A 17,355-nucleotide genomic window follows, 5' to 3' on the forward strand; every position below is an offset into this window, starting at 1 on the left:
CACACCGGGCGCAACTGCCGGCAATCGGGCAGCAACATCAGAATGGCATAACGATTAAATGCGAGCGAGCGAAGCGAGTGAGCTTGAAAATTTTGATATTTTACAGTCCCACATGTCCTTTGTGGCTGTACTAGTATTTTTTCGCTTTGGAAATTAAGGGGGGGGGGGGGGCGCACCGGGCGAAAACTGCTGGCAATTACTGGCAGCAACATCAGGAGAATGGCATAATGATTAAATGCGAGCGAGCGAAGCGAATGAGCTTGAAAATTTTGACATTTTCCAGTCCCAAAAACTGTCGTTTGTGGCTGTATTTTTTCGCTTGGGAAATTAAGGGGGAGCACCGGGCAAAAACTGTTGGCAATTACTGGCAGCAACATCAGGAGAATGGCATAATGATTAAATGCGAGCGAGCGAAGCGAGCGAGCTTCAAAATTTTGACATTTGACAGTCCAAAAACTGCCGTTTCTAGCTATATTTTTCGCTTTGGAAATTAAGGGGGCGTACCGGGCGAAAACTGCTGGCAGTTACTGGCAGCAACATCAGGAGAATGGAATAATAATTAAGTGCGAGCGAGCTTCAAAAATTTGACATTTTACAGTCCCCAAACTGCCGTTTGTAGCTATATTTTTCGCTTTGGAAATCAAGGGGGGCGCACCTGCTCACAATCACTGGCAGCAACATCAGGAGAATGGCATAGCGATTAAATGCGAGCGAGCGGAGCGAGCGAGCTTGAAAATTTTGACATTTTACAGTCTAAAAACTGCCGTTTGTAGCTATACTTCGCTTTGGAAATTTAGGGGGCACACCGAGTGCAACTGCCGGCAATTACTGGCAGCAACATCAGGAGAATGGCATAGCGGTTAAATGCGAGCGAGCGGAGCGAGCGAGCTTGAAAATTTTGACATTTTACAGTCCAAAGACTGCCGTTTGTGGCTGTATTTTTTCGCTTTGGAAATTAAGGGGGCACACCGGGCGCAACTGCCGGCAATAACTGGCAGCAACATCAGGAGAATGGCATAGCGATTAAATGCGAGCGAGCGGAGCGAGCGAGCTTGAAAATTTTGACATTTTACAGTCTAAAAACTGCCGTTTGTAGCTATACTTCGCTTTGGAAATTTAGGGGGCACACCGAGTGCAACTGCCGGCAATTACTGGCAGCAACATCAGGAGAATGGCATAGCGGTTAAATGCGAGCGAGCGGAGCGAGCGAGCTTGAAAATTTTGACATTTTACAGTCCAAGGACTGCCGTTTGTGGCTGTATTTTTTCGCTTTGGAAATTAAGGGGGCACACCGGGCGCAACTGCCGGCAATAACTGGCAGCAACATCAGGAGAATGGCATACTGATTAAATGCTAGCGAAGGAAGCGAGTGAGCTTGAAAATTTTGACATTTTCCAGTCCTAAAAACTGTCGTTTGTAGCTATGTTTCGCTTTGGAAATTGAGGGGGGCGCACCGGGTGCACCTGCTGTCAATCACTGGCAGCAACATCAGGAGAATGGCATAGCGGTTAAATGCGAGCGAGCGGAGCGAGCGAGCTTTAAAATTTTAACATTTTACACTCCAAAAACTGCCGTTTGTAGCTATATTTTTCGCTTTTGTTTGTCCCACTTTTATTTGAGAACCACCCCCCCCCCCATCGACGCCTCTATACATATTAGGTTGCTTTTGTTAAGTGAAAGATCTGCTGCACACTCTTTGATAAATTAGGGAATATACGTCTATGTCAAAAGTGTACAAAGTTTATCCCTTATCCTGTATAGCGGACCTTTTGCATGTTCATGATTGCAATACAACGATCTGGTGCATAGTTCTGGCGATATTTGGACAATTTTCCATTAAGAAAGTTCGAGATTTGTCCTCATCTCGGGAATTGCTTGGGGATAAATGATTTGTCTGTTTAAACACTTCCTTTGGGGCGGGGCAAATGCCCCTTTGCCCCCCATAGATTCGACGTCCCTGATCTTCCCTTGGTATGCCCATAGATGTATCCTGACTGAGTCATCAGTCACTGTCGTTTCTCAGGAATGATTCAGGAAATGGAGGGGATTCAATTATGGCGATTAAGTTGTTGTTATTGTTTGTTTGTATGTTTTTGTACATATTTTGCAGATGGTCCCCAATTACTCGCGTCATCATAGCATGTTTATATGTAGACCTATACTATTTGACGTTGTCAACTCCTGAGCCATACCTTACAGTGTATGTCGATGTTACTTTCTTCGCGAGCGAGCGAAGCGAGCGAGCGCTTGAGAAAATTATACATTTTCCTACAAGATAGAATACTGTTCAGCTCTGTTACCTGTCTGAAGGCCGGCGTACAAACGTCATGCAATATGCCAAAATTGATACAATCACATTTCTGCTTCCTCCATTTTTCCCCCTCAAAATTCAGGGGGGATGATTGTACAGGCCATCCCCCCCTCCTCCATTTCAGGGGGGGATATATCCCCCCCATCCCCCCGGGATTTACGCCCATGTCTGATACAATGTTTGTGTCATGAATTTAGACCCTGGAGAGCTGTCACGCTTGTTTACTTTTTGCTTATTTCATTGTTTTATTTTCCTTTTCGCTTTCCCTCGAAACCAGCCGTATTCATCATTCGGAACGACATAGGAATTGGCACAATCGTCGGCTCAGCTGTGTTTAACGTGCTTTGTGTCATTGGGCTTTGCGGAGTGCTTGCTGGACAGGTAAGCATACATAGGCCCAGGGCTCGACATCAGCGGTGGCCCGGTGGCCCGGTGGCCCCGGGCCACTATGATTGATGTCGGGCCACCAAATTCAGAAATAAAAGCTTACATTTTGGTGGCGCGATCGGGCAACTAAAATTCAAAGTAAAATTTTGTATTCTCTTTATTTTGGGCCACTATTTTTCTTTTTCGGGCCACCAAAATGTAAGAATGAAAGACTTATAGTGGCCCGAACGGGCCACCAGAGAAAATGTAAGTGTCGACCCCATAGTACTCCTAATCGCCTACACTATTCATTTTATTCCTAACCCTTAGTATTGGGAGAATTCTGTTGCAGAAATCATCTTGTTCGCATTAAATTAGCATCTCTTATTTCGCTGTAGAGCTATAGAACTATATAATAATATTGTTTCTTATTATTATAATATCATATTTTTAGTCATTATGCTGTGTTGTATTTGCATTATGAAGTGTAAATGAAATGAAATCTTGTGTTACATAATAATCTGATAAACAATTGAATACAGTTTGATATCAATTTGATAATGACTAGATTCACTGTACTTATACAAAATCAAAAAAGAAATTGATAAAAAGATTAAAGGGATGGTAAAGTATTGGTGGAGATGAAAATTGGGCTTTTAACTTTTTGCGAGATACCAAAAAAACACTTATGATATAGTACAGAGCCCACCATTTTAAAAGGAATTCAAAGTTTATTTGATGAAAGTCGGGTTTGGAATTACTGAAACATCCAAAACCAAAGTAAAAGAAAGCAATCGTAATAAAGTGTGGGTCCTGCACTTTATTAGAATCGCCTTTTTGAGGGGATATCTCAGCCATTTCAAAACCAATTTTCATCAAGTAAACGTTGAATTCCTCATAGAATTACATGCTCTTTCATATTTCATAAGAGGTTTCTCATTATCTCACCAAGAAATGTTAGAAACCTGAAATTAGGTCTCAACCAAAACTGTACGATCCCTTTAACAAATTTAGAGAGACAAGGAGCTTTAAGCTTCTAAATGATGCCAATCGAAGACTCCATCTAGAGTTTGCAAGTATAGGGCTTTTGAAAATGTTGCAGCCAAAACCAACAATGAAATGAGCAACAAAGAGCTCAAATAAATGAAGGATGACTTTTGTTTGTTTGTTTGTTTGTTTTTACGATTAACAATGAAAATTGGATGATGTAAAAGAAATAACAATATTATGGTCGGCAGAAATGTGATTTCTTAGACTTTTATAGGCGAATTTATGCCTCTCCATATGCAATATCTCTCTCTCTCTCCCTCTCTCTTCCCCTTTCTCGTTTTTCTGCCCCCCTCCCACCCCACCCACACACACATAATTCAAGAAAAAAATGAAAACGACAGCCAGTGTTGTACTTTTCCGGCAGCGGATCAAAATTACACAGCTGGGTGTGTGGGAAATGTGTGTCTCTGCTATTGACTCTGTGACATACTCAGATTTGCCTGGTTTTACGAATAAAAAGAAAGGGCAAACACGATGAAAATGAAGAATGAAATAAGTATTGATAAAACTTCCTGACAAGAGAAAGAATACCGAACAAGGAAATTCATTGCTTCGTAGGTGAGTTTATTATTATTCTGTTTATAAATAGATGAAAAATAATGCTAAAGCGTCTTGGAAAGAGAGAAAAAATCCGAACCAAAAAATGCATCGCTTCGAAGGTCAATATGTATCATTATTCATGTTCATGCAGATGAATGGTTCTCGCTCATACAAAAATGACCCTCATATAGGCTTATATCAGCGGTTTGTTATTCCAAACGTTCGTTAATCCGATTAAAAAAACGCACACAAACGCTCCTTACTTCCTTTTCGGATTACTGTACCATTTGGAATTCTTCAGGATGCCACGCTGACAGAATTTCATTTCTACACAAACTGAAAGAAATCGATATTTGAAAGCATGCAGGAGTCTATTTGAAAATAATGTTATATAGTTAGTAGGTATCTACGTATATGCGCCCATCAACAGCACGATAAGGTCCCATTAGATTGACGACCGACGGAATAGTTATTACAGCCCTCATGGATGCCTTGGATCTCCCGCTCCCTTCTTTAATTTATATCCAATAATATCTTCTTTTCCTAGCATCCTGACTTGCTTCAATTTCTCTTGATATTTTGCCGCCATATTTTTTATTTATTTATTTTTTTTTTTGGGGGGGGGGGTTGCGAATTAGTCGTCAATTTAATGTGTTATTCTTTGGAAAACATGTAATACATCAGCCGCTTTGCTGAAAAAAAAAAATGGTTTCCCGAAAGCCATTTCTGGCGGAATGGTCAGTAAAGAAGCAAGCAAACAAACAAACGAACTAAACTGATCTTTGCGGTGAGGGTTATACACTGACGCTAAAAACATTCGATGTGTCGTATCGTCTCTTCCTGTAACAGGTGATCGTTTTGTCATGCTGGCCTTTAACGCGGGACAGCCTGGCCTACATGGTATCGATTATAGGCCTTGTACTGGTGGTCCAGGACGGTAGCGTCGACTGGTGAGTTTGTTAGACAACCCTCTTGTTTAACTCGCTCAGGACTAGGACTTCAATATACCATCGACATTCAAATGGGATACTGTATTCCAAATGGTTGGGAATACGCACTATTCTAGACACAGATTGCATCCAACGTCAAAGATATGCTCATAAAAATAGGCTTATTATTGACTTACAACAGTAGAGCAACTTCATCCCCCCAAAACCCCAAAACAAAACAAAAACAAAAACAAAGCAAACACCATCACCACCACCAATAACAACAACAACAACAACAACAACAACAACAACAACAACAATTAACAACAACAAAAACATCAACCAGACAAAAACAAATAAGCCAACAAACCTGAGCACGGAGACAGTAATTCTAGCAATTCAACATCAAGTGTCCTGCATGGGGGCTTAATTTCCCATATACGCTCAGCACTTAGCTGTGGTGTTTTGCCCACCCTCTTGACACACAGTTTTAAAGATGCAGGGTTCTCAGATATCACAGATAAGGAGCTAACCTGGCTTGAATCATACCATAATGATTACAATTGTTAATTTAGGGAATCACACTGGCAGCAGTGGGTCTCGAAAAGGGAGAGTAAGTCTTCCAGTGAATGGGTTTACCCTGTGGCAGATAAGACCATACTTTTGATGGTGATATATTTCCCAAATTATTTTTCCCCGCGCCCAGTTAAAGGTATACCATTGGGAGCAGAAACTTGAAAGATATTCGAGCTATCACATTCGATGAATATGTGTAGGTCAGTTATATCACAAAACATTCTATACCAGATTAACTTTTCGCAATAAAGCCTAAAGTAAAAGGAGACATCATTATTTTTCTCAATAAACCATAACTGTAGACGGTTTATTCTAGAAACAATTTTATTATAACTATTGCTCAGATTTTGTATTTTTAGCAATACTTAACATAGATTATGCTGATTAACATTTTACATTGGTTTTGAAGCAAACTTGGATTTTATTTCATATGCAAATAATGGTAAAAATGTCTTGCATGTCACAGTGTGCGATACGTTTGTTTGTTACATAATGATGATAATTTGTAATTTTGATGGAACAGTGACTATGCTTTGGATATTAAATGGATTAGTTCCTCATTATGTGGTATCTCGTTGCATGCTATATAAATGCCATTCAATGCTCTGTATACCTGGAGAAAAAAATTAAGAAATGGACCAAATAAGCAAGCAAACCGTATTGATACCTTTGCCATAAGCATTACTTTCTATTGTTATTTATAATTATTCCTATCATTATTTTCACAGCTGTTATTACTATATCTTTGTTTGTTTGTTTGTTTGTTTGTTTGTTTGTTTGTTTTGGTTTTTTTTTTCCTCATTTGTCATTTTATCCATCCATGAAACTCCAGGCGTGATGCTTCCATTCTGTTGGCCCTCTACGTTGGGTATTGCATACTTATGTACAACAACAGCTATCTGGAGTCGCGACTGAGGAAGTTCTTCTGCTGCATACCGGAGAAGGACCGGGATGAGAAGAGCTCGAGGAAAGACGAAGAGAGGAAGGACAGGGCGAAGGTCACCGACCGCATGGAGCTTCGGCGGCTAATAGCGGAGAGCGATTCAGACAACGACGACAAGACTGCGTCGCCGAAAAGAACATATGTTAATAACACCCCGCCTCCCGGACAAGGTGTGGATTTATACATCCTCTTTTGTCTTTAATTCATAATATCTCTCCCCCTCCCCTCCCGCACACGCACTAAAAACATTTCCGCGGCTCATGTCTGTGCTTGTATGTACGTGTATGTGTGTGTGTGTGTGTGTGTGTGTATGTGTGTGTTATAATCGTATGTTTTAGACTAATGTAAATAAACGTCATCATGCAATCGCATTCATCTTTGCGTGGCGACATACAATACCGGTAACTTTTTTTTTTATTTTGTTTATTTATTTATTTATTTATTTATTTATTTATTTATTTATTTATTTACTTATTCATTTATCTATTTATTTATTTTATTACTATAACTATTATACATATTTTTTCTTATTTTATTTATTTATTTATCTTTTTTGATTATTAGTATTATTATTTATTTATTTTTTTTTTTTGGGGGGGGTCTTTTACTAAATTCGCATGTTCTGGAAGATCATCTCATCTACGATACGGCCCAAGGGATTAACATTAAGATGTGAGTGGGGCTGAATTCAACACTATCCGAGTTAATCAAAGGTAGATGTGTACTGACTGGCTTTGCCAATAATCTCGAAATTTGATTCAGCAGCATCAACCTGTCGATCAATCTCAGACTCTCGATCACAGTGAAGTTTACCATTCCGAAAGCAGAGTATGTCGTTGTGATAGCACAAATTACCATAGGGATAAGAAAGGTTGTAAGCATTATCACCATCGTCGTTAATGAAATTTCATTGTTTCAGACTCCGCCCATCAGATACAAGCTTCGAATTAACATGATATATAATGCCGCACAAATTTATTTTCCGATTCTCCCCAGGGCGATTTATAAATAGCCTGCCCAACGACAAAGTGGACACGGCCGTCCAAGTAACCCTCATTGGAAGCCGACATATTAACAAGAACATCGACGACGGCGGCACTAATAATAACCGCAGAGAAGTCAGTGACGACAACGACGACGACGACGACGAGCAAAAGCCATCGTCGCCCTTCGACCTGCCCGAAGAAGGGCTCGGCAGGCTACTTCGTATAGCGGCCTATCCCATCATCTTCGCTTTCTACGTCACAGTGCCCGACTGCAAGAAAAAGCGATGGGAGCGCTGCTTCGTACTCACTTTCATCGTGTCCTTGTTCTGGATAGGTGGCCTCACCTACGTTCTCGTCTGGATGGTGTCGGTAATAGGTGTGTGACAAAAAGAGAAGAAAAAACGAGGTCCAATAATGAGCATATTAAAGAGAAAGTTCACTCCATTGAGTATATTGACTTCAATAGGTAGAGTGAAATTGATCAGACAGAGAAGTGAAAGATAGAACAAAATAGAAAAATAAGTCTTATTTTTAGTATGTGTAATGAAGTTTCATATGTTTTTGCTAAGCGCAGATATCGGTCACAATGCCGTCCTGAACATTGTTGACGTAGATCAAAGATAATTACGTCAATATTGAACGTATATTTTCATAATGAACATTTCGAATGTTTGAAAAAAAGAAGAAAGAGAAATACATTTTTTTTTTCTCGCAATCAACGGCTGTAAGTTTTGTGACAACTTTGTAATACTCCTTTCTACTCTCTTGAAAACTAACATTTTTTTTTTTTTTTTTTTTGGGGGGGGGGGGAGACTTTTTGTGCATATTATCATCAGGTATAATGGAACATTGCTGAGAAATACCTTTTCGTTGGTTTGTCTTTTCCCCTATCCACCAGGCGTAACGTTAGACATTCCGGACGAGGTCATGGGGCTGACGCTGCTAGCAGCGGGGGCCAGCACGCCCGACACTCTTATGAGCATCTCCGTAGCTCGGGAAGGTGAGTATAGCTGTAGCTGCTTCTTGGTGAGAGGTTCCTCCCCCTGCTAATGAAATGGATTGTCACTTGCCGAGTCGTGGGACTGCAGAAAAAGATTATAAATTCAGGAAGAGTTCATTAGCAAAGAATCGGGAATGTCAATTTAAAAAAAAACACATACACACACACACAAAAACTGTGATTAGCAGATCTCATCCCTCCACATAATGCACCCACAAAGTGTCTACTTTTCTCAAGATTTTGAAAGAAAACATATGTTTAAAATTTTCACAAAAAATACAAAAGAAGAAACGGAACAAAATACAAAAGAAGAAACGGAACGGGCATTTTAAGTGTGTGCCGCTAGCGACCCTGAGTTTTCGTTTAGTTGTAATTTCGGGATTGAAGTGAAACATATCATTTTTTTTGGGGGGGGGGGGTGGAGGGGGCATATAAAAATATGAAAACAATTGATTTGCATTTTACAAATCTTTACAAACGTTATGGAGATCTATTCTCGATATTTCCAATATATACCTTTGCGGTAAAGATCACTAATAGATTTGAGTTTTCAGGGAGAAGAATGCGATATATTCTTGTGCTGTACACTGTTGTCAAGTTCGGGTTCGTTTAAATGTGTAAAGAATGGTCAACATTGTACCTTGTATATTTCCCGGATGTTTTTATCTAGCATTTTCTTTAAATCATTAATTCTTATCGGTCTTGGCCCACCCCGAAAAGTACCTTAATTTATCTTCTGATACCTCTGCAGGCGCTGGAGACATGGCCATCTCGCACTCGCTGGGAAGCAACCTGTTCGACATCCTGATAGGACTCGGTCTTCCCTGGTTCATCCAAACCGTGTTCATCGACCGCGGGTCCACGGTGCCGATCTACAGCGGAGCCATACCCATCATCGCCATGCTCCTTCTAACCAACGTCATCATCGCTTTCTTCCTCATCAGCGTGTGTCGATTTAAGCTGGGCAAGACGCTGGGTGTCGTGTTTCTCGTGGCCTACGCCGCGTTCGTCATCCTGTCGATACTCTTCGAGATGAACATCATCATACCTGGGCTAACGCTGCCACGTTGTTAACAACATAGACAATCGTGGTGACACGTGAACAATAGACATGTTGTGTATCTCATCAAGCGCCATGGTCCCTCCGTCACGTCCAATGTGTGTTTGTTTCTTCTATTTTGCAGCCAGACTCTATACGCGCTCCAAGCTGGTCTTCAAAGACCCGTAACAATACTATGACAGCAGGGCCCTATTTTATAAAGCTGTTTGTAAAGTTACGCACAACTTTACGAACGACTTAAATATGGCAATGCAAGTGGACTTCCTATAGTGATTGCTAATTTTATTAGCTGAAATGAAATTTGCAGATGATAACGATTATTCTTACATGTTAACACACGTTTTTAGTTGAAAGTGTATTTTTTACCCCAGTGTATAACATACAGTCGTACCTCGTTAAAACGTAAGAAAAAAAAAATGGGCACATATATTGGCACTTCATATTCCAGTCGTTCGTAAAGTCATGCGCAACTTTACGAACAGCTTCATGAAACAGGGCCCAGGTCGGTACCACTGTCTTGCGCACAAATTTACCTACAATAGGTCCTACATCTGTAGCGAGTATTCAGTGTGAGAGATTGTATCCGCGACTTTTTTTTTTTTGTGGTGCATGCACTTCGTAGATGCTGTAGTCACCATATCTTTTTACATGCAATTTCATAGGATCGCTGCTTGACGACTTGCAAAATCCTTGTACGCCTCTAAGGTTTTGATAATCGTCACGCATTGAAGATGACAAAAAAACAAAGACGAAACTTCTATACATTCTCTTGAGAAAGCAATGGGTATACGACGTAATTGTTTTTACTTAAAATTTCAGTCTTTTCGTTCTTTTCAACGCACGTTTTAAAGCCGGCAAACATCGCAATGTCCAACCATATGAATACTTGTGTTATTTGCCGTTACGATAAGCTAATAACGACTTGATAAAGACCACACAATAATACAGAGACGCACGGCTTGTTGAACAGAATCTATACATTTTGCAAATTCACATTGCATCTTTCCGGCCCCTTATGAATATTCATGAATCAGTAGGCAAATTGTCCTACTCAGTAGTTAATGAGGAGTGTAGTATCATGATATATCATGCAAATAACCACAGTGTGATTCCCTTATAGACGAGTTCGACAGCGTGTAACTGTGTGTAAAATGAATGACGTTTGGTCGAGGGATGATGAAAAATGGTGCTAAAATTCCTCTTTTGCCTCGGGTCTTAGGTTCTACTCTAGTGCTAACAATTCAACTGTTCACGAAAGCGAATTCGTATTACAGTTGTCATTCCTTAATTTTTTTTTCTTTGAAAACATGTGAAATTTAGATCTCTCGCAATTTTTCTTTGATTAGGATATTTAAATCACGCATAGCGTAAGTTAATTTGCCTACACTCCATGTATAGTTGTTTGGTAGTAATTATCTTACTTTATAGACAATCGAAGTTACATGTCGAAGTGAAGAAACTATATTAAACCTATAAAAAAAAATTATGGTGCTCTTTACGTGGGGTTCGCTGTTGTTATAGTCGGTTTAGCATTGTAATTAGTATAGACCATAATGATTTAATAAATGTCAATGTCAAAATGAAATAATTCCCACTTCGCACTGAAAAGGAAGGTCGTGAGATGATTCTACAATAAAAGAGTAAGCTCTTTAAGGCGCTTATATCGATTAGCATCTTATCTCTAAAAGGGCTTAATATCTGGATATCTCATGGTTCATCGGCCCTGTGCAAACAACTTAGGCCCCGCACCATAATCTTACCAGGCACACTGTTGGGATTTGCACGCATTTTCCACGATCATCACCACGATCTTCGTGATGAGCTCCGTACACAAAAGTTATACATGAGCAACGTGCGTGGTAAGATGGCGGCGCGGTGGCTTCAGAACGATTCGGATTGGCCTATGAAATAATTCAGATACCTCCCACAGAGAACAGTGAAATTAACCCACTTTATGAAAATGAGCTTCATCTGTGCGATCTGACTGGTCAATTACCATGCATTTATTTTTATTATGCGTCCGGTAAAATCCGAAACGCATGGTCATGCGTCAGGTAAAATCCAAATGCATGGCTTAAGCCTTGTGTAGCGAATAGGCTACATAATGGGAAAAAGGTTGAAATTCATAAACTGATCATTCACCGACCCGTTTTATAAAACAAATGATCCTATTTCATGGATTAGTGACGATTGGATGCTCTCGTTTAACTTTGGAAATAGTCTAAAACCCACTCGCAGACAGTTCCAAAATTAAACTCGCGCATCCAGTCCTCACCGATCAACTTTGTCCTGTGCATAATAATTTGTATAATAGAAAGAAGTATCTCGGCGGCGCCGATTTGCTGACTGATTGGTTAATATCAAACATTTGCTATTTCGAAGTACTCGTCAGATTCTGTGTTAATTAATATCTTATTTTGATAGATCAGACATCAACATCACTTTGGGAATGTAATGGTCCAATTCTTGCCAATGTACTCTATATCACGTGATTACATCCACACTACTGCTCTATGTAAGAATGGTGACAAAAACAAGGACAATCTAATAGGGTCAGTGTCGATGCAGTAACTGTTCGATCTGATGGGCCGACATGACCTCGATAAATGACTGTGCATCATGCTGTTATTTTCGCGAGGGTTTAATTTCCGCGAATTTCGAGAATTACTGTTGGACGGCAAATTTAGAACAACACGTCTCGAACTGACTGATCAGTGCACCTATGATAGCGCTGGTGTTAAAATCGCGAAAACAACATCTCGCAAACATGTCCATGACCTCTCATTCGTGAAAATATTTGTACGCAGAAATCACAGCTTATACAGGCGTATAGTATACGCCTGATTCTGTCAGTGAACACCAGTCAGTGCCCACGTACTTCAAATACCCTCCGTGAAACTACACAAACAAAGCTGCATGTAATTTATCACATTGCATGGTTGTGATTAATAACGCTCTTTCCCAGAACACGTGACACTCGGTATGAGAGTTCCAAAACTGTTTCACATTCTTCAAGTACGATTTCAGCAAAACTCTGCAATATTCTGTGTAGTTAGCTCTCTCTGGTGTCAAAGTCAACTTGAACATTGGGGTGAAATTTTGCTTTAGGGGTGTAAAGCCTATCAACAAACCATGAATGCATCCTTTTATCAATTCAAATGTCGCCCGCTGTTATCATTGCTTGAGAAATTATGCTGTGTGAAAACGAAGAACACAGATGTAATGACATCATTCCCTTCTTATTGTGTGAGACTTAAAACTGGACTTCAGGAAAACAAACTCTGAATAAGGCACATTTTCACAAACTTGTGTTGCAAGACTACCTCTTACTGATGCAATGTAAACTGATAGATCAGTCGAAATAATGATAATATGAAGGCACTATCTACTACCTGGGGCCCGTTGCATAAAAGTTACAATTATTGTAACTTTGCCATCCACATGGTAACTTCCATGGAATTCTTGATTTTGATTGGCTGTTGAGTATTGTTACCATAGTAGTTACCATTGGATGGCAAAGTTACCATAATCAGCTGATAATTGTAACTTTTATGCAACGGGCCCCAGGAATTGCGCTGTCACGACAGGATAAAGTTACAAGTGTTCAAGCTTTGCGTGATATTTGCATTGGGAATGATATTCATCTTCTAAAGGTTTGTTCGTTTCTTATTTGTGCTGAGCAGTGATTCCGCAACCCGGAAGTGAAGAAAGGAAGGAATATGCTATAATTTTGAGTGGAGAGTTTGATGAAAGTGGCTTGGATCTTTTTCTTGTGCATATTATCTCGGTTTATCATAATCCCACATATTAATTGAAGGCCAATGTAGGAGTACTGTCAAGATCTTGCCCAGTAGTAAACACAACTCTATCGTCAATTTTGCCCCGTTCAAGAGCTGAAAACAAGCCACAGTCAACTGATATAATGTTATATAATTATATTATGTTTATATTGCGACGTTCCAGTCTGGATTCCAATCATATTCCCAAGTGTTTATTATAATGTATATGTCTTTTTGAGTATCTGTCTAACCCACTTCCGTATGTGTCCGAGTTGCAATTTTTGTTGATTCAGTGTAATGATAAAATTATGATAATATTAATCATATGCTTTATATTTTTATGATTCTATTGCCTTTTCTAGTTGGTGGGATGTAATTTATTGCTTGCTGCTTTGGTGGATTACAGGCTATGTTTATAGCTGGGAGGAAAAATATAGAAATTTTGATCAATTCTCGCAAATCGCATCACGACTGTGTTATTTCCGCTTCTCTCTGTCAGTATGAATGTGAACGTAGACACCATAATTATAGTAGACGTATGTTTACCCTGGCTTTCACAGGACACTGAAGTCACAACTCCCTTCCCTGATCGGGGGTTACAGTTTATTATTTCGTGGGGGTGTTATGTGGGGCGCTGTGACATAGTCACTCCCAATCAAAGGACCAGAGTTCGATTCCAGCCCAGTGCTTATGCCCCAGTCACATATAAACACGGATGCTCAAGGATCTACATGGTGATCCGGGGAGATCCGGGGACGTCCGGGGAGATCCGGGATTTTGGTATGACTGTACACACGGCATCAACACGGCACCTACACGGATAAGGCCGGAAGAGCGCGGCGTCTACACGGACCAACACGACATCTACACGGATCAACACGGCAGCTACACGGCAGCCACACGGACCACCCCGGATTGCTCTGCCAACACGGCAATCCCCGGATGACGCCGGATGTTTTTGACCTCCAAAAGTTGCCGTGTTGGCCTCCCGGCGTCAACACGGATCTCTCCCCGGATCAGATCCGGGGTGGTCCGGGGTGGTCCGGGATGTCTATGTGACTGGACTGGGGCATTAATGCCCCAGTCACATAGACATCCCGGATCACCGCGGACCACCCCGGATCTGATCCGGGGTGATCCGGGAAGAGATCCGTGTTGACGCCGGGACACCAACACGGCAACTTTTGGAGGTGAAAAACATCCAGCGTCATCCGGGGACTGCCGTATTGGCAGAGCAATCCGGGATGGTCCGTGTGGCTGCCGTGTAGCTGCCGTGTTGATCCGTGTAGATGTCGTGTTGGTCCGTGTAGATGCCGTGTTGGTCCATGTAGACGCCGCGCTCTTCCGGCCTTATCCGTGTAGCTGCCGTGTTGATGCCGTGTGTACAGTCATATCAACGCTCGTCGACGCTCCATCGAGGTCGAAACTATCCCGGAACTTGTCCCCGGATCATCATGTAGATCATTGAGGATCCGTGTTTCTACGTGACTGGGGCTTTACATGCTTGGACAAGATGTTTTACCCACCATGTCCCTCTCGACCCAGGTGTATAAATGGGTATACCTGGCAATGCTAGGGTAATGATAATGGCAGGGTCCTTTGGAAGAGCAGTGGAAACACTGAAGAGGCTACCCCGGATAAAAGAAGATATAATGATAATGATGATGATGATAATAATGATAATAATAATAATATTGACGATAATAATAATAACCACAGTAATTATTATTATTATCATTTATTTTATTATTATTATTATCATCATTATCATCATTATTTCGACGGTTCGTCAATCTGAAAACGAAATAAGATCGTTTAAGAACTAACATCCTTTTCATTTTCGTACTGACAAATCTTTGTAATAACCGAAACCCCCCCCCCCCCCCCCAACATTATTTTGTTAGAATAAGAACTCGACAACGCTGGGATTAATGATGGAAAGTATGTTCTTCGGGAGTTGCAATGAAACTACCGAGGAGGCTACCCTGGGTTAAACAAACCACATCACAATGGTATATCATCGTGAACCAAAGCGCCAGAGAAAGAAAAGCACGGGATTCGAGGAAGTTGAAAACACAACAACACTTCGTCTTATTTCGTATGTGGGCCCTACATGATTCTACTTTTTAATTTTTTTTCTCTTTCTTTCTTTCCCTTGATCTGTTTAGTGTATTCATGATTCTTCTCGATTCCTTACTGTAATGTGAATGTTGTTTCTAGAGGAGAAATCTATTCTCAGATACCATAATTTTAAATTGGGGATTTTCAAACACGAACACACGCGAGTAAAATTTTCGTTCACATACACAAACACATGCGTTAGTTCATTAACACTCGCGCGTACATGCAAGACCAACACAAACACACACAAACACACACACACACAAACACACACACATACACATAGATCCGAAAGATCAAAACTGTTTGAGGGAACAGGTATGTACCTTAATAACGAAAAATTTAATTTTCAAACATCAAAAAACTGTGGTCAATATCTTGATTCCCGAGAAGAGAGATTGCCTCAATGATAATAAGTGGGATCTACAAAATTTTGCGTTACAGGGCCTATACGTGTACAATGCATACAAAAAGTTTTCTAAATTCGATTATCACGTACCTCATGCTTCTTGTGACCACTAAAAAAAAAAATCTTCTGTTGTTCGTTGTTTCGTGGTAAATGTGCGTGCAGGTGCTTGAAAGTGCACAGGGGCAGATAGGCTGGAATTTAGAATAATAAGATTGGTTTGCTGGAAGAGGGAACGACATACGATGTTGCTATCGGGAGACCAACATGAGTCATATAAATTATTCGTGCTTAACTCGTATTTGAAGTATACTGCAGTAAAATATGCTTAAGTTTGCTTTGAATGAAAAAAAGGAGGCACACTGTTTCAACTCCTCAGGAAGAGTGTTCCATGTATCCGGACCGTGATGTCTAATCGACTTTTGAGCAAGTAAAAGCTTTGGATTACTTAAATGAAAATCATGGGAACGACGGGTAGGGTATGGGTGAATATGGTCATTGGTTACTAGGGCATTATGGAAAAATGGTAATAAATTTCGAATGTGTTTATACATAAATATGGCAGTTATAGGTATAAATGTATATCATGGGCCTTAAGAGTTTTTAGGCGATAAAATATGGGATCAGTGTGAGCCAAAAAAATTGAATGTGTGCATATACGAAGAGCCTTTTTCTGGAGAAGAAAAATTGCGTTCAATTTGGTTTTGCTATAACAGTTGCCCCATACAGTATTGCAATGCATTACATATTATGGTAGAAATAAGGTGTTGTATATTAACATCATTAAAGTTTGATCATTAATTAAGTATTTTATTCTCCTTAAAACACCAGTTGCTTTGGATATTGCTGTTATAATATTCTGGACATGAGTATTCCAAGTTAGATTGCTATCTAGGGTCACTCCTAGGCACTTGGTTGAATGTTTCTCAGCAAAGTTTATATCATCAATAGAAATACTTTGAGGAAGGGTGGGTTGGGATTGAAGCGTATGAAAATGTATAAAACATGTTTTATCAATATTCAATGAAAGCTTATTACTTCTAAACCATTTCGAAATGTTACTTAATTCCATATTTAATGTATCAACCAGTGTTACAATATCCTTGTGGGAATAAAAAACGTTGGTGTCATCTGCAAATAAGATGAAGTTTAAACGAGGAGAGGAATTGATAATATCATTAATACAAATTTGAAAAAAAAAATAGGGGCCCGAGGATAGATCCCTGAGGGACACCACATGACACGTTCAAATATGATGAGTGACTGGATTTAAATGCAACATATTGTT

At 40.1% G+C, this 17,355-nt stretch overlaps 1 protein-coding gene across 1 annotated transcript in view; it reads left to right on the plus strand.

Annotated features, from left to right (window-relative positions):
* LOC140230598 (sodium/potassium/calcium exchanger 5-like) overlaps positions 1 to 9,775 on the plus strand; it is a 63,803-nt gene extending 54,028 nt beyond the window's left edge. The window contains exons 4-9 of the mRNA XM_072310740.1: positions 2,589 to 2,692; positions 5,117 to 5,217; positions 6,605 to 6,885; positions 7,712 to 8,077; positions 8,600 to 8,701; positions 9,453 to 9,775. Coding sequence (XP_072166841.1) covers positions 2,589 to 2,692; positions 5,117 to 5,217; positions 6,605 to 6,885; positions 7,712 to 8,077; positions 8,600 to 8,701; positions 9,453 to 9,775 — 1,277 coding nt within the window. The remainder of the gene's footprint in view (positions 1 to 2,588; positions 2,693 to 5,116; positions 5,218 to 6,604; positions 6,886 to 7,711; positions 8,078 to 8,599; positions 8,702 to 9,452) is intronic.
* The last annotated feature ends 7,580 nt before the right edge of the window (positions 9,776 to 17,355 follow it).

This window comes from Diadema setosum, chromosome 7 (assembly GCF_964275005.1).
Source record: "Diadema setosum chromosome 7, eeDiaSeto1, whole genome shotgun sequence".
In the NCBI taxonomy this organism is placed as follows: Eukaryota; Metazoa; Echinodermata; class Echinoidea; order Diadematoida; family Diadematidae; genus Diadema; species Diadema setosum.